Below are 21913 nucleotides of genomic sequence, written 5' to 3' on the forward strand. Positions count from 1 at the left end.
TAGATGGGGAAGAAATGGAGATAGTGACAGATTTTTATTTTCCTGGGCTCCAAGATCACTGCAGATGGGGACTGCAGCAAAGAAATTAAAAGACGCTTGCTCCTGGGGAGGAAAGCTATGGCAAATCTAGACAGCATCCTAAAAAGCAGAGACATCACCCTGCCAACAAAAGTGCGTTTAGTCAAGGCTATGGTATTCCCAGTTGCAATGTATGGCTGTGAAAGTTGGACCATAAGGAAGGCCGAGCGTCAAAGAATTGAGGCTTTTGAACTCTGGTGTGGAGAAGACTCTTGCGAGTCCCTTGGACTGCAAGGCGAACAAACCGGTCAGTCCTAGAGGAGATCAACCCTGACTGCTCTTTAGAAGGCCAGATCCTGAAGATGAAACTCAAATACTTTGGCCACCTCATGAGAAGGAAGGACTCCCTGGAGAAGAGCCTAATGCTGGGAGCGATCGAGGGCAAAAGAAGAAGGGGACGACAGAGAATGAGGTGGCTGGATGGAGTCACTGAAGCAGTAGGTGCAAACTTAAAAGGACTCCAGGGAATGGTAGAGGACAGGAAGGCCTGGAGGATCATTGTCCATGGGGTCGCGATGGGTCGGACACGACTTCGCACATAACAACAACAAAGTTGCATAGAACTCTAATATTGGTTTCTCCAACAGGTGTGTAAGTTGTGGGGGAATTGCATTTTTTCCAGTGTTCAAATGGCATTCCATTGCTTGGAAAATCAATTTCCTTCTATGCCCCAACTTGTGCTTCTAGTATTGTTTGAAGCACAATGTGGAATATGGTCTCAATGGAGATTTAAAAAATCCTCCCACACCTTCCTATGCTCATAGCTTTCTGAAAAGACTTTTAATTAATTTGTTTTTCTGATTATTTCAGAATTTAAACAGTTTTCGTTGTACTACTCCAAAGCGAATGTCATATAACCTTTTAAAGGTGGCTGGGACAGATGAAGAAACCGGATTGTTTCTTAAAACTGTTTTAGAATCACAGAATCATAGAGTTGGAAGGGGCCATATAGACCATCTAGTCCAACCCCCTGCTCAACGCAGGATCAGCCCTAAGCATCCTAAAGCATCCAAGAAAAGTGTGTATCCAACCTTTGCTTGAAGACTGCCAGTGAGGGGGAGCTCACCACCTCCTTAGGCAGCCTATTCCACTGCTGAACTACTCTGACTGTGAAAAACTTTTTCCTGAGATCTAGCCTATATTGTTGTACTTGTAGTTTAAACCCATTACTTCCTTTTGTGGAGAGAGGAAGGGAAGGCAACTGTAAGTCACTTTGGGATTCCTTTGGATAGTGAAAAGTGGGGTATAAACCCCCACTCTTCTTCTTCCTCCATTGTAGCCCATGCATTTGCTGGAGACTGCAATCGAGAATAGGTGGCAAAGCAGGCATATTTTTCTACTGGTAAAAGTATACATATTGCTATAAATGTTTTTGAAAACGAGGACTGTGCATTGCTAATGGATCAGGAGCAGACAAGTGATCTTTACATATTTAAATGGCTGAAGAAGTATCTGTAAATGTATCTGAAGAAGTGTGCAGGCACACAAAAGCACATACCTTGAATAAAACTTTGTGGGTCTTAGAGGTGCTACTGGACTCTAAATTTGTTTAAATGGCTGAAGTATATCAGCTATGGGTCATGCATTTTAAATCACCCACAAGAACATGCATGCAGAGATATTCATGGGGAAGGTGAAAGAAGATTTAGTGTTCATTTATAAATCTCATGTGATTGTCCCTGAATGGCTTTTCCTTAGATCATGCCCTTCCCTGTTCCAAAACATTCAATCATGCTGTTCTCAGCTCTGCAGGAGAAATACCACAAACAAAAAGGACTTGAACTAAAAGCTATTTTACGTAAATTTGTTTGATTTATATTCCCCGTTTCACAAACATCGTAAAACATAACAAAGAGTATTGTGAAAGAGTATGCAGGCAAGTGGCTCTTTGTAAAGTCTGAAAAACTGAAGATGGAACTGGTAGCTTAAGGACTAACCAAGTTTTATTGAGTTTTTATTATTTAACCAATAAATATGGGCCTAGCCAGCCATTTTGATTTCAAACAAGTTGTGGTGTATAGGAGTGAAGTTATAAGGACAGCCAGTGAGATAGAGTGGTCAGTGTATCAGACTAGGACCAAGGGAGCTAGGATCAAATGCCTCCTCTGCCAGGAAGCATGCTGAGTGACCTTAGGCCCATCACTCTCTCTCAGCCTAACCTACCTCAGAGGTGGGATGGAGGGAGGAAAGGCAGAGGGAAAATGAGTTCCCTGGACATGACTGGTAATAATAGTAATATAGAGATGTATGAAATGGATGTTTTGGAGTTTTTAAAACTTTCTGGGAGAGAAGGCAATTTTTCTGTGTAAGCAAAAATTAGTCTGACAAACATAAATAATTTCAGCTTAGCCCTACACGATGCTACACAGAGATGCTGCTGAGAGTAAACAGTGGTGCATTTTGCAAGGCACTTGCTGAGTGGTAAAAATACTAAACAAGTCATTGAAAACGGAACAACACTATTGCACAGCAAACAAAAATCAAGTGCAGGCAAATGTTCAAAGGGTAACATTGAAAGTCTTTCCCTTCTCATCCTCCTGATATATTACTTTTCCACCACAAACCCAGTTTTGAAAAGAAGGATTTGGCCAGTTGCTAGCTGTCCAATTAAGCTAACTGCAGAAGGGAACATTCTAATTGGATTCAGGTAGCTGCAAACAATCCTTCTTGGCTAGAGAACTACAACTCTTAACTGCTCGGACAAAAGTCCCCAAAAGTTCACAGATGCTTTTGCATAATATGTTGCAAAAGGGTTTATGAAACCAGCTCTTACCACAACTTGCTATGAATTCAGCATGGGCAGAGCTATATTGAGACTTGGTAAAGAGCCACTGAATGTAATTTGAAAAAAGGAAAGACTGAACACAGCACTAAATTTCTCATAGAGAGCACAGTGGAATTCTTGTCTGAAAGAATACAGATTCTTAGGACCTACCACAGGCTTTAATAAATAGTCAAAACAAGATTCAGTAATGAAAGGAAGTTATTTCCTTCAGAGAGGGGCCAAGTTTCTTTACATTTGAAAGTACGATTGTTCAGGGACTTGTGAAGGGTCTTAGTTCATTAAAAACTAAGCATTAAATGGGAAAAATACAGTATCAGGGGTGATAGGATTTGTTCTGGCTGAGGCACAGAAAGAAGTGTGAATAGGAGGCAAATTACCTCCTTTTATGATTAATTAGATTGGATATAGTTGACAGCATGATTGTTTTCTCAAATTCATGCATTAATTGTGCCATTTGCTACTGAAACTATCCTACTGGCCCTCAGCACACCAACAGGCAATGAAAAGGGGGAGTAGGAGATCTCTGTAGCAGGAAACCTGCTGGTTCTGCACTTACATTGTTTTTTCTGTTGTCGATCCTGCTGAATACGCATCAATTTAAACTCGGGTCTTCCTTTTTCCTGTCCCCCAAATTGAAACAGAAAGTGTTCTGCACTTGATTGGGGAAGCTCAGTATGGGGAGGGGAGTGGTAGTCACGAATCTGCTTGTGTTTTTTTTCCTGAACAAGCGAGGGGGGTCAGCATTAAAGGAGAGTGCTTTATTTCTTGACTTTTGACTCTGAGCCTCACAGCGAACAAGGCAAATCTTTGCTGAGAGAAATGCGGGCTTCCGGAGCGCAGTCTCTTTAAAACAGGAAAAAAATAAGTCTTGGGAGGGAAGTCTTACAACTGGGAACCAGGAAGTCTTTGAACTGACTCTCTGGCCTATCAGGGAAGACTGCTTTGCTATGTCAGCATTGGATGAAGTTAATCCAGCAAAACGCAAAAGATCTACACATCCTGTGGGCGTTCAAAGCCAGTTCTTCAAATACAGCGACTAATATCCACTCCTGGATATCGCGGGGGAAAGATAAGGTCACTGCAGATCAATCATGGATGTTGCAGAGGGAAAAATCAAAATGGAAATCAAATACAGTGGAGAGGGGAGAGGTTTATTCGGGCTGAGAGAGGATAAAAAGCAAAGTGCAGACTCGACCCAGGTCTCCCTGTTGTTGGGTGATCTTGACCTAGTCCCTCACTCTCAGCCTAACTTACCTCACAGTCTTGTCATAGTGATGTTGAAATGGGGAGAACAGAACAATGTCATAAGCTGTTTTATGAAATAATTTATACATAAAATAATGCACTTGGCACATTTTCTTTCAGACAGGAACTACCATCACCTGCATCCCATAGACGAGGGGGCATGTCTCCAGGAGACAGGCAAATATATTAAAAGTATCTAAACATTCTCAAAGATCAATGAATAGTCTAATACAAATAATTATTTCCTCCTGTTCCCCTTCACAGATTCCTTCATTGTCATCACATCTCTGGATGCTCCCACTGTTCCTGCCTCTCCCCTCAAAACAGGGATGGCAACTATAGAACTGGATATTATTATTATTATTATTATTATTATTATTATTATTATTATTATTATTATTATTATTATTATTAGATTTATTTCCCGCCTCTCCCGATAGGCTCGAGGTGGGTCACAACAACTAAACCCATTAAAATTCCCATTAAAACATCAATCTACTAACATGGCGGCTAAAAATCCCATCCCTCCCCCAATTATTAAGAGGTGAAGAGGAAAGGATAAGGGAGTAGCATACACTCCAACTCCTAGGGGGGGAGCGATGATTTGCTGACCCCAGCCTCAACCATAGACCTGGTGGAAGAGCTCCGTTTTACAGGCCCTGCGGAAAGCTGACAAATCCCGCAGGGCCCGCAGATCACCCGGGAGCTCATTCCACCAGGTAGGGGCCAGGACTGAAAAAGCCCTGGCCCTGGTCGAGGCTAGGCGCGCTTCCTTCGGGCCGGGGACGACCAACAGGTTCTCACCCGCAGAGCATAAGGCCCTGCGGGGGGCATAGAGCGGTAGGCGGTCCCTCAGGTATGTGGGTCCCAACCCGCGTATGGCCTTGAAGGTTAAAACCAAAACCTTGAACCGGATCCGGGCAGCAATTGGCAGCCAATGCAGCTGCCTCAGCACCGGCTGGATGTGGGCCCTCCAAGATGTTCCAGTGAGGACCCTGGCAGCTGCATTTTGTACCAGCTGTAGTTTCCGAATCAGGGACAAGGGTGATTGAAAGACATTTTGGGATTGTAGGGGAAAATTCAATGAAAATATCAACTCACCGTGCAGTCCTTTGAAAAAGGAAAACTCCATGTTGGAAATATTTAGGAAAGGGACTGAAAATAAGAGAGCTAATATTGTGATGTTGTATTGTAAAATTGAGAGTAAAACACCTAATATTGGAATATCCTTGTATGGCTTTAGAAGCTCTGTACCTCATTTGGAATACTGTTAGTAATTCTGGCTGTTGTATCTCAAAAAGATATTGCAGAACTGGAAAAAGTACTGAAGGGAACTTCTAAGATGATTAAGAGGCAGGACAACCTTTCCTATGAGGAAAAGACTGAAGAGTCTGGAACTTTTCAGTCTAGAATAAAAACAGCTAAGGGGAAAACTGTAAACATTTATAAAATAGTAGGGGGGGGGTGGCAGTGAAGGTCATGAAAGAAGTGGTGTGGTGTTTCCCCCCCGTCTGCCTCATCCTTGTTTAATATATTATAAAGAAACCGCAATATTTGTATGTCTATCTAATCTATCTAGTGAATAAGTATTTAGTGCTCTAATCCTGTCTAGGTACGCAAATAGGCTCTCAAACATTTGCTTTGTATATGATTTGTGAATTCCTTTTCTGAGGCTTCTTAAATCTGTTGCTTATTCAAAAGCAGGACTGTAACTCAACAAAAATTATGTCAGTCTTTCCTACCTTCCTGGTCTGTTGCTGTTTTTCTGGGCCAGATTGAACGGATAGGATTTTGGGTAGAGCCACCATTGGTCAATTATATGAGGCTAATAATTGACAAAAGCCTTTCTAAAGAATAACATTTTTAAAGCATATCTTCTCTCAGCAGAAATGAACTATTAAGACTTAGGCTGCCAACATCCGAGGCCTTGGGGATCTCCACTGATCTCCAGACAACATAGATACATCTCCTTGGAGAAAATGGCTGCTTTGGAAATCCTGTTGAGGTTCCCCCTGTTTCCAAACCCTGTCCTCCTCAGGTTATATCTCCAAATCTCCAGGAATTTCCCCACCCCTAGCTGCCAGCAACGCTAATTCAGACAAATACATTTAGTAAATCCTAAGAGAAGTAGCTTCACTTTTCTTTGAAAGGAAATCTCTAATCATGACTTCAGTTACCAGCACATAATTAAAAACCAGTTTGCATAGGCCTTTTGGACCCTGCTGTTGCTCTTCTTTAGGCCAGGCTGAACTGCTAGCCTAGTTGGGAATGCTATAAAGGCGGAGGGGGGGGGGGGAGGGTTGGGGAGGAGAGAATGGGGGAGGAGAGAATTCCCACAGCTCTATTTTGTAACTGCAGGCATGCTTGATTTCTTTGTACAGCTGCTAATAGTTACACATGGTTTGTCAATTTACAAAATGAATTAACTTTTTGTCTTGGACTTTTGGTCTGATCTCATGCTGTTGCTTAAACAACTCTGCTGCCAGTGGCCTGCGGAGCGGTGCCTATGAAGAGCACGTTCTCAGGGAATTGCTTCAAAGGCAAGCATGCCAACTTTAGATGACATCTTGGAGCACATTGGGGAGTTTGACTGTTATCAGAAAAGGGCATTTTTTGTTCTGTGCTTGCTTTCTGCTGCCTTCACTCCCATCTATGTGGGTATTGTCTTCCTAGGTTTTATACCTGAGCACCACTGCTGGAGCCCTGGAGTTGCCAAATTAAGTAGCAGATGTGGTTGGAGTCTTGAAGAGGAATGGAATTATACACTTCCCAAAGAAGTGATCCATGGGGACAGTTCCACGAGTCAGTGCAAAATGTATGACGTGGACTGGAACATAACTGACCTAAACTGCACAAATCCACTAGATGCATTCGCCAACAAAAGTGATATTCCTCTTACTGTTTGCCAAGATGGCTGGTCTTATCACTACTCAGGATCATCTATTGTGAGTGAGGTAAGGAACTTTAGCAACAAAACAAATTCTGTGTAATTGTAGTCAATACAGTTCCAAACTTTGGAGCCCCAAATTCTTTAGAGAGAAAGGTCACTCACAAAAGCTCCTACCCTGCCATAAATGTTGTTAGTCTCTAAAGTGCTATTGGATTGTTGCTCTTTTCTGCTGTTACAGGTTGACTAACATGGCTCCCCATCTTGATCTATGTATATGTTCAGTTATTCCCAGAAGGACCAAATATCAGAGACTGATTTGAAAAAAAAAAAAAAAGCAGGAACATACTTTGGGAAACAATCCTGAGAGAACCTCCAGGAGTGACTCTGAATGACTTAACTATAATTTGAAATCTTGCTGAGCCCAAACAAAAATAATTTGTTGGTTGCATCTTTAGCTGAGGGTGAAAGTTGTCATGGGGCAAGATAACAGAAGGACTGGGATAAATGTTCATGTATTATTCTCTACATGTGTCTCTTTAGTTTAACCTGGTGTGTGAGAATGCCTGGAAGCTGGACCTATTTCAATCATGCGTGAATGTGGGATTTTTCATTGGCTCCATAAGCATTGGATACATGGCAGACAGGTAGAGTATTTATTTCGTTAATAAAAAGAATAAAGCAAGAAGTAGACTTTTATGCTGAAAAATTGCTTTCAACTTAATTTGGATTAGGACACTATGTTTTGGGTAGAGTATTTGCTTTGCTCAATAGAGCTAAGTACTGCCTACTTTTCCTCCATGCCTGGTAAAGAGTTTTAACATTTGTAGGCTCCTCCCACCGTTAGTAGATGGCTCAATCCAAGGCGAATCCTTCCACTAAGGGGGGGAAATTATGCCAACTTAATTTATACCAATTTACGAGAGAGAGAATATGTTTTAAGAGCACCAGAATGGCCTTATAGAAGCGGGGTTTCCTATAAACAGATTTATCACACTGTCATCTTTGTAAATAGATTTTTCAGGATTTTGGAACCCTAGGAAAGCCTGAAAGATCAGTTGATAGATATGCTAGTGAATGTAATGTGCTGACTCCCTGTGGCTCAGTGCCTGATCATCTGATTTTCATGCAGAAGGCCACAGGCACAATCCCTGTCATCTCTAGTTAAAAAGATTAGCTGGTGTGAAAGACCTCTGCCTGAGACCCTGGAGAGCTACTTTCGGACAAAGTAGATAAAGCAGACCTTGCTAGACTATTTGACTCAGTGAGGCAGTAGCCTATGTTCCAGCATACTGCCTTCTGTTCTCTGGGAAATACGTCATCCAGCCTAAAAGACAGTGTACTGTGTGGCATATAGCCAGCAACATGTGAAGTCAAATGATATTCAAGTCTGCTGTTGGAATTATGATGAACTCTTGAGAACAGCAGACAGAAGTCATTAATGTTCTCTAAATATTAGGAAGATAACTAAAATATTTGGGAAATATAGGTGGGAAAATACCCCAAACAATTTTTGGTATTTTGTAGAAAAACTATATATGTATAATAATGCTAGGTGCCTTGTTTCCCTGCAGGTTTGGCCGTAAACTTTGCCTGCTAATTACCATACTTGTCAATTCTGTCTCAGGCGTTCTCATGGCATTTGCACCTAACTATACATGGATGGTAATCTTCCGGTTGGTACAAGGCCTGGTCAGCAAAGGAGGCTGGCTAACAGGCTATATCCTGAGTAAGGCTGTTTAAAGTTGCATTGTTTTATAAAGCTGTGATCTGATTGTTTTATAAAGCTTTGATCGGATTGTTTTATTTAAAAAGAAGCTTTGTAACCAGCTACGAGCCTTTGGGGAGTGGGGGGAGAGAAACCACTAAATAAATAAACAAACAAACAAACAAAACACTGAGCATGGGTAATTCTGAGGCCAAATGGGCAGAACAAGGGAAAATACATACAAACTACCCACTGAACTGCGAGCTTTAATCATTTTAATTGGTTTTTATCATAGGTTAATGTAAACAGTACATTTTAATTAGAGGGGATGCTATTGGTACAATTCTTTTACAAGATTTCTTAGTTTTAGTCTGTTAATGTAATATAGAATAAAAGATATTAAAGATGGCAATTATAGATACTCTTTACTCATTATAAATTAATTTACATTCCATCTAGTATCTCAAAAAGACACCAATATTAGCAGTTTGGTAAAATGAACATTTATTGAAATTTAATGATTACCAAATAAAAATGATTAAAATTTAATAACAATGATCTCCAGTTGGCAATCTTTTCTAACCTATTATTGAAATCACTTCTGATGGTGAAACTGAATGATGATAAAAATTCAGTTCCACAGAAATATTCCAGTTATTTCATTCAAAACATCAGTTTGTATTTACTGTATTTTCTGTTTAAATTAAAAGTGGGATATGATTCCCTTACTTTAAGGCCCTTGGGGCAGACTGTAGGTTATCAGCAGTCTCCCATTAAAGTATAGGTCATTGATAAGAGGTAGAAGACATCTTAAAACTTTTTTGTGAGCTCCCAATGGATTAAGATTATATATTTTCAGTCATTTTGGGTTGGGTTATAAAACATAATGAATTTGCTGAGTTTCTTTGATTTCTAACCAGAAGATACTCTGCATCACTTTGTAGAAGTATAATTTTGAAAGATCAGTGGTTACTCATATTAGAAAAAAATCTTAGAAGATCTAAGCAAGTGGGATCTATGATAGTCAGTGTGGCTTGACATATGGTATCTAGATTCTGTGACCTTCAGTACATTGTTTTCCTATTTATTCCATTGTGTCAATAACATTTCTCTGCTTTTTTTAAAGTTACAGAATTTGTTGGCTTGAGCTACAGAAGGACAGTAGGCATTGTTTACCAAGTGGCCTTTACAGTTGGACTTCTTGTATTGGCTGCCATTGCATATGCAGTTCCGTATTGGAGATGGCTACAACTTGCTGTTACACTACCAAACTTCTTCTTCTTGCTGTATTACTGGTAAACAAGATATCTCTGACATCCCCCAAATATTAGGGTTTGAAAATGCATCCAAATCTCTCATTGCAATTAGAATACCATATTTTCTTGCAAAAAAGATCACATTCCACATGGCATTGAACTTTCAGCCAGATGTCACATACCTGGACTAGTAGGGATATAATAGTATATTTTAAGATGTAAAATTCAGTCAAGATGAATAATTAGATACTGTATGAGAAGAATGTACACAGAAATATTATTCAAGTACTGTTTGGGAGATTATTAATCATTTCCCCTCACCCTGAAGAGCTTGGTGTAGTGATGAAGAGCAGCGGCCTCTAATCTAGAGAGAGTACAAGGTTTGATTCCCCAGCCCTCCTCCACATGCAGCCAGCTGGGTGACAATGAGCCAATTACAGTTCTCTCAATGCTCTTTCAGCCTCACGTACCTCACAGGGTGTCTGTCATGGGTAGAGGAAGGGTATGCAATTGTAAGTTGCTTTGAAACTCCTTTGGGTAATAAAAGTGGGGTACAAAAACCCAGCTCTTCGTCTTCTTCTCAAATTTGGATGGAATTTTCAGGTCTCTTACCTCTCCCTCACCCAGACTGTTTTTGTACAACTGATAAGGCACTGAAATCTAGTTGTTTGCATTTGGATTTTTTCCCATTTCCTAACAGAAACATGCCCCTCCATGCATGGTCCCATGGCTGTCCTGACTTGCCCACATCAAGGGAATATTCAAAAATCCACGGTCCATTTTTTGATGTGAAATCCAATGGGAGGTATGTTGTGGCTAGGCAATGTGGAAGCATCACTTCCATCATCTACCCTCACAACCTTCCCCTGCCCTTAAAAAGTGGCTGATAAATTACAATGGAATTCCAACATAACAAAATAGCAATCCCCACGCCCACTACCATGCTTGGTTGACACCTTTCCTTCCTTCTCTTTTTTCTTTAGGATTCAACTTTATATTTGGTTTTAGTGAGATCAGGGACAGTCTGTGAGCTTAAGCAACCACACTGACTGATTGTGCTTTATGTCTTTCATGCTGCATGTGTTCGGGGAGGGGAATGGCATGGTAACAGCCCACTTTTCTGTATCCCCTTGTTTGTGTTGTTATGGTTTTGCATTATAATGCAATTGTGGTAATTAAAAAAAATATATTTCTGACCTGAAGGAGGGGCACTCAAGTGCAACAAAATGGTGATTGGGGTTTTTCACAACTTAACAATGATTGACAAGTTAAAAAGAAGCAGGAAAGTTTCACTTCCTGTCCTTTGGTTATTATTTGCAGAAACAAATCTGGGGAAACAATCTGGGGACAAGGGGGGGGGTACAAAAGCTCCCTCATGTTGGTGGGAGAAGGTTGGGGAGCCATACCAAAAGGGGGGGGGGAAGTGGACATTACAACATAACAGCTGGGTGAATTTTTAAAACAAACAAAATCCCATTTTTCACGTATACAAAACCAGGCCATCCCAAGACTCCTTTTGGACAAGTAGGCTCTGTATCACAGAGAAGGGGACACAGTATGGTCAGCCCTCTGACTGTTGTGCTGCCCCTTTAAGGGACACAGCAACCCTTCCCACCTGGCAATGAATATAAGGAGAGCATTTGCCTCTTTTCTGGAAGGCTCCAGGCTTTGCAGTAAGTTGAATATCCCCTAATTGTTAAGAGTCCTCAGTAAGCCAGCGATTGGGGGAGAGGGATTGAAACTCTGTGTACAGAAATATCAATCAGGGATAGCAATGTGGCCAATAAGCCTGTCAGGTATCTCCCAATGCACTCTGTCCCCTTCATGCCCGTTACCTACCCTACCACTGCCTTGGTGGTCAGGCCTGGCCAAGTCAGTTCAAGTCCAAAAGTCAGAGGAAATTTCTTTCAGGCTACTTTTCTCTTCCAAAGATAACAATCAGGGAATGCTTGGCTCATTTTTTGGTTAGCCATTAATGCAGAGATTTATTGAACTTGATTTATCTACAAAATGTCTTTCAAACTTCTTTACATATGTCTGAAACAGACAGGGGCATCCTGAGGGCCACCTCTGCCCCTGTGGACAGGTGCCAGCATACTTGTGGCCACTCCTTAGTGGATTCCAGGAGTGGGGAGGTAACCAAAAGACTGAGAAAGAGGGCCTCATGAACCACCCCCATGCCAGCATCCCCAAGAGCCACACTGTCATGTCTTGAACAGGGAACAATGTGCTACAAGAAGGCTGTGATGGATAAGGTGGACAGAACCAATTGGAGGCCAGCAGGGCCAGGCCCTGTGCTAAGGGGCAGGAAAGTGAGGACCTTGGACCATGGTACTATGTCTATGGCATACCCATGTACCCCCTGCCAAAAGTAATGAAGCAACCATTGACTAGGTAAACCATGCATTAACCAGCATCCTAGCCACCAGAGCTCATTTCAAAGGGGTCAGAGTGTGAAGTTGTTCTACAATATCAGCAGGATCTGTTAGGGCAAAGAGAATGGTTGCCAACCTCCAGGGGATGGCTGGAGATTGGGGATTACAGCTGATCTAAAAACAAAAGAGATCAGTTAACTTGAAGAAAATGGCCACTTTGGAAGGTGGGCTTTATAGCATTATACCCTTTCCTCAAGTCCCCCTCTCTTCAGACCCCACCCCAAAAATGTCTAGGTATTTCCCAATCCAGGGCTGGGAACCATATCAAAGAAGCTTGGAGGAAAGTAGAAGGGCGCTGCTGAGTTTGGCCTACCTGTACCAGGCAGCCCGGCACCTGTGGCTCATGCCCACGGCCACCTCACCTCTCTCACTCCTCTGCTTCACAGCATGGGCACTGGGATCCACTAGCCCCTGGGAGGAGCCACAACCAGCACTGTTTCTAGAGCCTGAATGTCCAGATGACTGGAGACAGGCATCTTCATAGACCTCATGGCCAACTTCCTGGACAGCATGAATGATGCACTGGTCATTGTGGCATACGGCCTCAACTGCCTGTTGGCCCCCTGTCCAGAAGGCAGAAGATGCACCACCTACACAAAATCAAAATATGGACATGCACAATGATGGCAAACGACAGAGACTCTGCCCTGGACACAGCCATATCTGTAGTGCCCAAGCAAGTCCATAGTCCCAGACCCTCATGGTAGAGGCTAGTACTATCCAAACTACACTGACCCAACCTTGCTTTAGGATGCTTAGGGCTGATCCTGCGTTGAGCAGGGGGTTGGACTAGATGGCCTGTATGGCCCCTTCCAACTCTATGATTCTATGATTCTATGATTCTATGAACCTGTGTAGAAGTTCTCAGCGATTGCTAATAATCACATCTCTGCTTTAACTGCTGCATAGGGTCCTGATCCTGCAAGGGGATGAGGCCCATGATTGCTCAGCAAGCTGAGACACCAGGGAAAGTGGGGCAGCCACCAGATATCCCAAATTACTGTCAAGCCCTGTCCTCCACTGATGGGGGGATCCTGGCAAGGGGAGGTGCTAACATCCCAGTGTGAAGCTGAATGCATCCTTCCCCCAGCAGTTCTCCCAGTAAACTTTCCTGGGATCTTTTCCCATTGCGTGACAGGGTCCATGGTGCTGGGAGGCAGTGGCTTTGGCCACCTCTGCACTTGCATAATGCTGGGTTTGGTTGTCAGAGGTGGCATTGCCAGAGTAGCAAGGGGAACAGGGGAACAGGAAGGCAGGCCAGGGAGCCTGGCCCTTGCATACCTTTCAGTGCACAGTTGCCTTCCAGAGAGGGACCACTTGCTAGGGTTCTGCAGTGAGACTTGTTAACCCTGTGCTATGACCTCTGCTCTCCTCTTGGTTGTTAGCACAAAGAGTTCTCCTTGTAGTGCTAGTGCCCATTTGTGCTTTTCTTGTCACCACAGTGCCATGCCAGTCTCTCTACGTTTGGATGGCAGGTAATTCTGAGACATAGTCCTGCCTAATAAGTCATGGAAGGGGGTGGGTTGTAGGGCCGGGGGGGGGGGCTGTGCTTGGGTGCTTGGCCACCACAAAAAAGGGGACTTGTTTCACCCATAGTTAGCTTCCTGTGTTCCTCTGAGTTTTTTGAACAGGGCATACCCATGGGGGAGAAAGGGGCATTCCCAAGCTGAAGCAATTTAGGAGCCAACTAACTCATTCTGTGCCCCCAGCTCCCCACTTGCACACTGGTGTGAGGTCCTATGCCACTGGCCCACCGATGGGTATCCATCACAGGTGACCAAGATGTGACCAAGGGTAGCCCTGGGGAATTGTACTGGTGTTAACTCCTGCTTATGCTAGCTTATCTCTGAGATATTCTAGTGCAATGGCTACTCGGCTGCCTGGGCACTTTCAGCCCCCCACCACTACTACCACCACCAGCCCAGATTGCACTGTCAGTGCCAGAGTATAGTTGCTATTTTGAAAGCTGTATTTTGTTGATGTTTAGACTTGTACTCACTTGACCCTGCTTTGTTACAGAAAGGGGCATGTATTTTACTAGCAGTTAATGATGCCTAGTTTTTTTTTATTTTGCAGGTGTCTTCCAGAATCCCCAAGATGGTTGATAGCCCAGAAGGAAAGTGACAAAGCTCTGAAAATAATTAGGCGTATTGCCAAGGGAAACAAGAAAAAACTACCTCCGTCTATGGAGGTAATCAGTTTACAAATGGATTGCTAACCCACAGTCAGGCCACGCAGAAGCCACCATAACAGACCTCTGTGTGTAGGTGATGGGCAGAAAATGGCTTGTTTTGTCATATCCATCCACTCGTTTTACTGTTGTGTTTAGAGCATGACTGAACGCTGCCAGGCTTGGGAAGACTTCTGCCAAGTCTCATCATGACATTTTCTCTTTGAAACTGGGATTCCAAACCATGGTAGAATCTTAGTTTTGTAGGGGTGGAAACAGACTCCAATTTGACCAAGCTCTTGTATGCAGCCATTGCCCCACACTGGAGCCTGCTTCAAGGCTTCCCAACTCCAGAAGCTTTTAGTCATGCTCTGAACATAAAGGAAATGGAGGGGTTGAGAATGCAAATATGGACACTTGTGTCCATCAGAAGTAAAATGAGGTTTGCCATGATGACTAAATGTGATCTCAGTCAGCCTTCGGAACAGACTGATTTGGCAAGCGAAGCAGCACTGCAGGAAATCTTCAAATCACTTAATGAAGAGTAATTGCTCTTTCCACTCAGTGAAACATTGCACTGCAAGGTATTGGCAGGACCAGTGAAATGTGTTGAAAACATTCATAGGGCTGCCAGTTCCTGGTTGGGAAATTCTTGGAGATTTGGGGGACAACCTAGGGAGAGCAGGATTTGGAGAGGGGAGGGACCTTAGCAGGGAAAAATGCCAAATGGTTCATCCTCTGAAGCAGCCATTTTCTCCAGGAATCATTGTAGTCCGGACATAAGTTTAATATTCTCAACTGCACCTGAAGGTTAGCAAATAATTACAAGCAGCCACAGGAATGGTTACAACAATATCAGTGAAAGAAAAAACATAGCTAGAAAAACCAACCAAAACATTGAGAGCGGCACATAGAAGTTTTTTCCAATAAGTGACAAGGTTCCGGTATTGAATACTTTGTGCCCCCTTCGCCTTTTCACAGCATATTAAATCAGCACAGACAAGAATTGTAGCTCTCAAGCAGTATGCTAACCTGTATTGCATGGATCTAGTCTGAGAGAGCTTTGAGAGAACTGTGACTGCCCCAAGCTTTATGCTAACGTGTGGGGAATCAAACCCAGTTCTCCAGATTACAGTCTGCCATCCTTAGCCAGTTCACAGTCCTTCCTGCAGCAAAGGGGGGAAAAAAATCTAAAATTCAGCTGTTCAGAAGGGGGAGCAGCAGGGCACAAACCACTGACTGACAAAAGGATTTTGAGCATACAGCTGACCCATATATGAGCCAGAGTGCAAATGCCTTACACTTGTCTCAGTACTTCTGAATCCCTTTGCCATAATTATTCTGGAATCCAGGACCAAATCTATTTGTTAGTGAGCAACTGGATAGAAACATGTTGTCTTGGATCTTTTCCTCATGCTGCTCAAAGTAAAAGGGCTAATGTTATGATTTGAATGTTGTAAGCCACCTTGAGCTTTGGGGAAGGGTGGCATATAAATTGGAAAAGAAATAGATAAATATTTACTTTTTAAAATAAAATATAGGGAAGAGGGCTAAGAAAAATCCCTGAGCCAGTGAAGGTAATTTCAACACCTACCTGTGCTAGTTTTTATTTGCACTGTAGCTGTCATGAGATTGCCTGACTCGAAACTCTCATTTTTCCAGTTTTGTCCCCACCCCCATGATACTGAACCCTGTTTTGTTTATCTTGCTAGAATCTTCAGCCCGAGGAAGAAGTGAGTGAAAAACTAGGCCCTTCATTTCTTGATCTGGTGAGGACACCACAGATAAGGAAACATACACTCATTTTAATGTACACTTGGTAAGAAATATTCATAGAAAATAAATTATTAATTTCCATGAGGGTGATTCATTTCCTTTCACACATGGAACTCACAGGGCAGGTCTCTCTCTCCAGAGGAGCCCTTCAGTTAGGATGGCCAATTCCAGGTGGAGAAATTCCTGGAGCTCTGGGGGTGGCAGGGCTTGAGGAGAGCATAATGCTACAGAGTCCACCCTTCAAAGCAGCCATTTTCTCCAGGAGAACTGGCAGCCCTCTTCCGCGGCCATGAAGCTTACTCAGTGAATTTGCATCAGTTGCTCTCCCTCTCAGCCAAACCTCCCTCACAGGATCAGCAATTGTTGGTCCTATCACGCAAAAAATAAGTGTGAGCTGACCATACAGTCTTTAGAGTGCTAAAAATGTTTGTGAAATACGTGTTTATTTATTTGATGTATATACCACCCTATGCAGCAAACTGGCGCAGGGTAGTATATATTATGTTGAACAACGTTGACAGGTAAAAGGCTTCATTAAGTTAATTTAAAATCTAAAAGATATGTTTTAAATTTAAAATAGCATCAATATCAAAACAGAATAGCAGCATCCACAGTCTCCGTGTTGTGTTCTTCCGGAGCCAGAGTACGGTCTGGGGGCATCATTTTAAAAGGGAGGCCTGATAGATGTTAAGGTAGGGGGTAGCCTTTTTCTAATGAGACAGACTAGGGCTGCCATTTACCCATTATTGGTGGGCTACTCACCCCCGCTCCTGTTGTTCCCAATCCTGTGTCCTTGCTCAATGGACCAGCCAAGGGGAATCAGAAAGGGGGTGGGGTGGGGGGAAAGCAACCTCACATGATGGGTCTTCATTTCTGGATGAAGTCCCAGAATTGCCATTGATATGATAAGCAGCATTCCAGGAATCTCCTCCATCTCTTCTGCTATAATGAACATTCCTAGAGCATTGTTCAAGGTGGTGATGTCTCTTTTGGGTCTTCACCCAGGAAGGATGTTGGTGCATCATGTGATATAGTTTTACATGCCCCTTAATACTCCTACTGTTGCCAGCTGCAGGCCTGGCATTCCTAACCCAGAAGAAGTATTAAGCCTCCAGGGCTCTGCAGAGAGCCGGTGTGATATAGTAGTTAGTGCGGCTGGCGAAGACCTAAGAAGTCCAGTTTCAAATCTCTATGTAGCCACAAGCATTTTGAGTGACCCTGGGCCAGTCACCCTCAGCTATCGAAGAAGTGTTTTTATACCCTGCTTTTCACTGCATAAAGGAGTTTACAATCGCCTTCCCTTTGTCTCCTTCCTTCCTTTGCCCTCTGGTCTTTGTATAGGTTCACCAGCTCTGTGCTTTATCAGGGCCTCATCATGCACATGGGCATTGCTGGTGGCAATGTTTATTTGGACTTTTTCTACTCTGCTCTTGTGGAGTTTCCTGCTGCCCTCATACTCATACTCACAATTGAGCGCATAGGTCGCCGCTATCCCTGGGCTGCAGCAACTCTGACAGCAGGAATGGCTTGCCTTATTACCGCTCTGGTCCCCGAGGGTGAGTTCTTCACAGCACTCCCTTTGCATATCCTTCCTCACCATTGAAGAGGTGCATGCTTCTTTTTTGATCGTACTACATTGCTTGCTGGCATTGGAGCTAGTTTCAAATGAATAGCCATGTTGGTCTGAAGTAGCAAAATAAAATCAGAGTCCAGTAGCACCTTTAAGACGAAAAAAGGTTTATTCAAGGCGTGAGCTTTTGAGTGCAAGACGAAGAGTACTTGCACTCGAAAGCTCATGCCTTGAATAAATCTTTGTTGGTCTTAAAGGTGCTACTGGACTCTACTGGATTTTATTGGAGCTAGTGTCTTGGATCCAGAAGATCATGTTGCTCTTCTGTTAATATAAGCCGCCAACTTCCCTCCAAAATTCAGAAAGTCAGGGGAAACTTTACAGCAGTGTTTAGAATGGCACAGGTATATGTGGCACATATATGTTTAAACAACCAGATTTCCCCACTTTTCAGTAGAAATAACATTAGGAGGAAGGGTCTTAGAGTATCCATTTAAATCTGCCATTTTTAAAAGCTGGCAAATATCCTGTGCCACATAAGCGTGGAGGCCACAGGTGCCTGTAAGTAAAATTCCTAGTATATGATACTATCAGTTTTGCACAGGAAATGTTAGGACACCATGCAAGCCTCCAGCAACTTAAATTGTATCTTTTCAGATCTCTATTGGCTTAAAGTTGCTGCAGCTTGCTTCGGCAGGATGGGCATTACTATGTGCTATGAAATGGTTTGCTTAGTAAATGCAGAACTATACCCAACGTTTCTCAGGTGAGTAAATCATCTTTAGATATCCTATGCCTACTCCTTTACAGTGTCCCATCTCTCAGCTCTATATCCCTTTCCCTTCAACATTGCCTCAACACCCATTTCTTTTTTTTTCTTCCTGTCCTCATTGTCTTCTCCACCCAGACTGCTTCCTCAGCTCACCATCTGGAGGAGGCTTACTGGTGAGCTGCATGAGCAGCTTCAATGGACAGGAAGAGGCACAGGCTGGTTCTTCAGCCCTAACAAGAGAATGGGCTTGAAGATGGGTTATCATCTATCAGTACTAACAGCATGATCCCAGTCAGAGTTACTTCAGTCAAAGCCCATTGAAATAAATAGTCTTAGACTGCAGTAACTGCCTAGGAATACACTGTTGATCTCATTTTGGCACTGAATAGTACGCATTACTAAATGACACATGAAAATTTCAGGAATCTGGGAGTTCTGGTCTGCTCCTCCATGTGTGATATTGGTGGAATCATAACCCCATTCATTGTCTATCGCCTGGCAAATATCTGGCATGAGCTGCCGCTTGTTGTCTTTGGTAAGAATTTTGTTTTGTTGTTTTGGGTTGACTCAAGGTAACAAAATCACATATGCAGTTAGAGCACCAGGCTGTAGAAACTACAGCTGCAGGTATGCATTGTGGTGAATAGGTTCACATAGGAACTGACTCTTGGACAGGAGGCAAATATGCAGAAAGACTAATATAGTCCCCATACTTAGATGAAGATGATAGCCAAGGGTCCCTGCCACAAATACTTACCATACTTTTGTTATTCCTGTTTGTAAAATGTGAATAATCTAGAGTGACAGACAGGAATGGGGGTTGAGATGCTAGTTGCAGAAGCAGCAAAGGTGCTTAGTGGCAGAATTTTATTGTATTTATTTACTTCATTCTTTGCTTTTGTCCCCAGTAGGGACCCAAAGTAGCCTTTATCCGTGGCTCCATTTATCCTTATAATAACCTTACAATGTAGGCTGTAGGCTGAGAGTGTGCTACCAGCCCAAGGTCACCAGCAACCTTCCAAGGCCAAGTGGAGGTTTTACCCTCCTCAGTGGAGTTACATTTTTCAAAGCTCAACTTAAAAAAAAAAAAAAAAGGAATGCACTGTACAAATATTTGAACAGTTGAATCACATTGCTTAATTTTTTAATTGTATTTTTATACTACATCCTCTTCTGTGTAGTCTCAAAGAGATTTACAATAGAACACATAGCACCAACAAAATATTACAGTAAAAATTCATAAAACCTTAGTAGTATAGGAGCAAATTCCTAAGAAATACTCCAGTTGACAATCCCCAAATACAGGAAGTGGGCAGTTCCACAAAATTTAGCCAAAGGCCTGATGAAACAGAGTGGCCTTACACAACCTGAGGAATGCAAAGGGATTTTGCAGAGCTCAGGCCTCATCCGGGAGCTGGTTCCAAAGGGCAGGAGCATCAGCCAAGAAGGGCCTGGCAACATAGGGGCCAGGCACCCGCAAGTAGAGATGTTCTACTGTATTATAAATCTAATAAACGTAAACAGTTCATTTGGGAGCTAAAAGTTCATGATGGTCTGTGGCTCACCAACCATGAAACAAAACAAACTGTATTTTCCTGGTTTGTGTCCATTCCTAGCCCTGACTGGAGTGCGAGTGAGCGAGTGACTGAGTGAGTGAGTCCTGTTAGTGTCAGCTACCTCTATGCATCATGTCCTCATTTGAACTTTTATTTGCACTTTATGTTTGAAGCTGTGGTTGGCCTAACTGACGGTGTCTTGGTTCTCCTCTTACCTGAAACAAAAGGAAAAACTTTACCAGAAACTATTGAAGAAGCTGAAAATATGCACAGGTATGGGATTGTAGAACTTATCCTAAAGAGAAAGGCACTAACAAGGAACAAAGTGTTCTAAATATTACTGAGCACAAGTATGTGTAACCAGGAGAAATTGTTGAAAAAGAAAAGAGACAATGGCTTTGGGGCCCCCAAATTATCACAGAGTAAGAGTAAAGCAACTAAAACATATTTCTTTCCTTTAGATTAATCTATTTAAAATCTTTTGGTAGACTAACAAAGTTGCTTCCGATTAACTGTTTTTTAAGTCTTGTTGCTCCACCAGAACCTTCCCGCCACGGTTGATACAGATAGGGAACTGGAAGCCTGTTGGCTACCTTTGGGGGTGATGCTTGATGGCTTAGGTGACTCACATTAACCAAAGTGAACAAGTTGCTGGGGTCAGTGAGGATAACCAGTTGTCCCCTAGATCCTATCTATCTCGGCTGCTCAAAGAGGGTGGATAGGAGGCCAACTCAGGGACATTATCAATCTCTCCTTGTCTACTGGGGAGTTCCCGGAGTCACTGAAGGGGGCAGTGGTTTGCCCTCTACTAAAAAACCATTGCTGGATCCACAGGACCCAGCCAGCTACCGCCCAGTCTCGTATCTTGGGTTTCTGGGTAAGGTTGTTGAAAGGGCTGCTGTGGACAGCTCCTGGCATTTTTGGAAGAAACTTTGGCACTTGACCCATACTAGTCTGGTTTCTGTCCTCGCCACAGGATGGAGATGGTGTTGGTCACCCTGATGGATGATCTCCATCGCCAGCTGCATCAGGGTGGCTTGGCCAGCCACATTTGATGTGTTTGACCACAAGTTGTTGGCCTTACCGTGATGGGAATGTGTGGAACAGCCCTTCAATGGCTGCTCTCCATCCTGCAGAACTGGACACAGAGGGTGGCAGTGGGGGATGAGTTATCATCCTAACTTTTTGGCTTTATTCCCACAGACAAGGAAAGCACAAAGAAAAAATTATATATCTCAATGTTCGAAGCTCAGATATGAAGAACTAAGAACAGTTGCTTGGCCTGGATGTTCACTTGATGATACATGAAGGAAAACATTGGGGAAAGTGTTAATATGTGTAGTTTGTGATAGCCCTTTAAACTTTCTGTCCCCTTTTGATTCTTAGTTCAATTGTTGATTCTTTGTTCATTACTGCAGCGATTGCTCAGAAAATGCATTGCTGATGAGAATGGGATAGAATACCTCCTAATGTTGACCCAGAGCTGCTTGGAAACATCTGAGTGTTTGAATCAAATACTACAGTGGTTGTTGAGAGTCTAAATTACAATACAAAATCCTCAAGTCAGTTCTGGGTCTTCCATGAGGTTATTTATATATGCATTTGTAAGTTGCTTGCTGCAACTCAAGGTAACTCAAGGTCTTTGCCCAGTCAATATAATGTACTTTTTAAGTCT

At 42.8% G+C, this 21913-nt stretch overlaps 1 protein-coding gene across 2 annotated transcripts; it reads left to right on the plus strand.

Annotated features, from left to right (window-relative positions):
- Positions 1–6567: 6567 nt before the first annotated feature.
- SLC22A2 (solute carrier family 22 member 2) lies at positions 6568–21617 on the plus strand. 2 transcript variants are annotated; one of them, XM_077348271.1, is made up of 12 exons: positions 6595–6648; positions 6782–7062; positions 7539–7642; positions 8570–8724; positions 9830–9998; positions 14471–14585; positions 16277–16383; positions 17682–17896; positions 18568–18676; positions 19105–19217; positions 20412–20511; positions 21442–21617. In XM_077348271.1, exons 1-12 carry the CDS (start codon positions 6615–6617, stop codon positions 21503–21505), a joined length of 1566 nt encoding a protein of 521 aa, XP_077204386.1. In that variant the 5' UTR covers positions 6595–6614; the 3' UTR covers positions 21506–21617. The 2 variants fall into 2 exon arrangements, with proteins under 2 accessions (XP_077204376.1, XP_077204386.1); XM_077348261.1 differs by having other exon boundaries at positions 6568–7062.
- The last annotated feature ends 296 nt before the right edge of the window (positions 21618–21913 follow it).

This window comes from Paroedura picta, chromosome 1 (assembly GCF_049243985.1).
Source record: "Paroedura picta isolate Pp20150507F chromosome 1, Ppicta_v3.0, whole genome shotgun sequence".
In the NCBI taxonomy this organism is placed as follows: Eukaryota; Metazoa; Chordata; class Lepidosauria; order Squamata; family Gekkonidae; genus Paroedura; species Paroedura picta.

What these genes read in the sequence shown, in the direction of transcription:
- SLC22A2 (XM_077348261.1), top strand. Translation starts at nt 6,655, where the DNA reads ATGCCAACTTTAGATGACATCTTGGAGCACATTGGGGAGTTTGACTGT. An exon ending in TTCTTCTTGCTGTATTACTG is followed by an intron (nt 9,999 to 14,470) that starts GTAAACAAGATA and finishes TTTATTTTGCAG; the next exon opens with GTGTCTTCCAGAATCCCCAA. An exon ending in CTCATTTTAATGTACACTTG is followed by an intron (nt 16,384 to 17,681) that starts GTAAGAAATATT and finishes GTCTTTGTATAG; the next exon opens with GTTCACCAGCTCTGTGCTTT.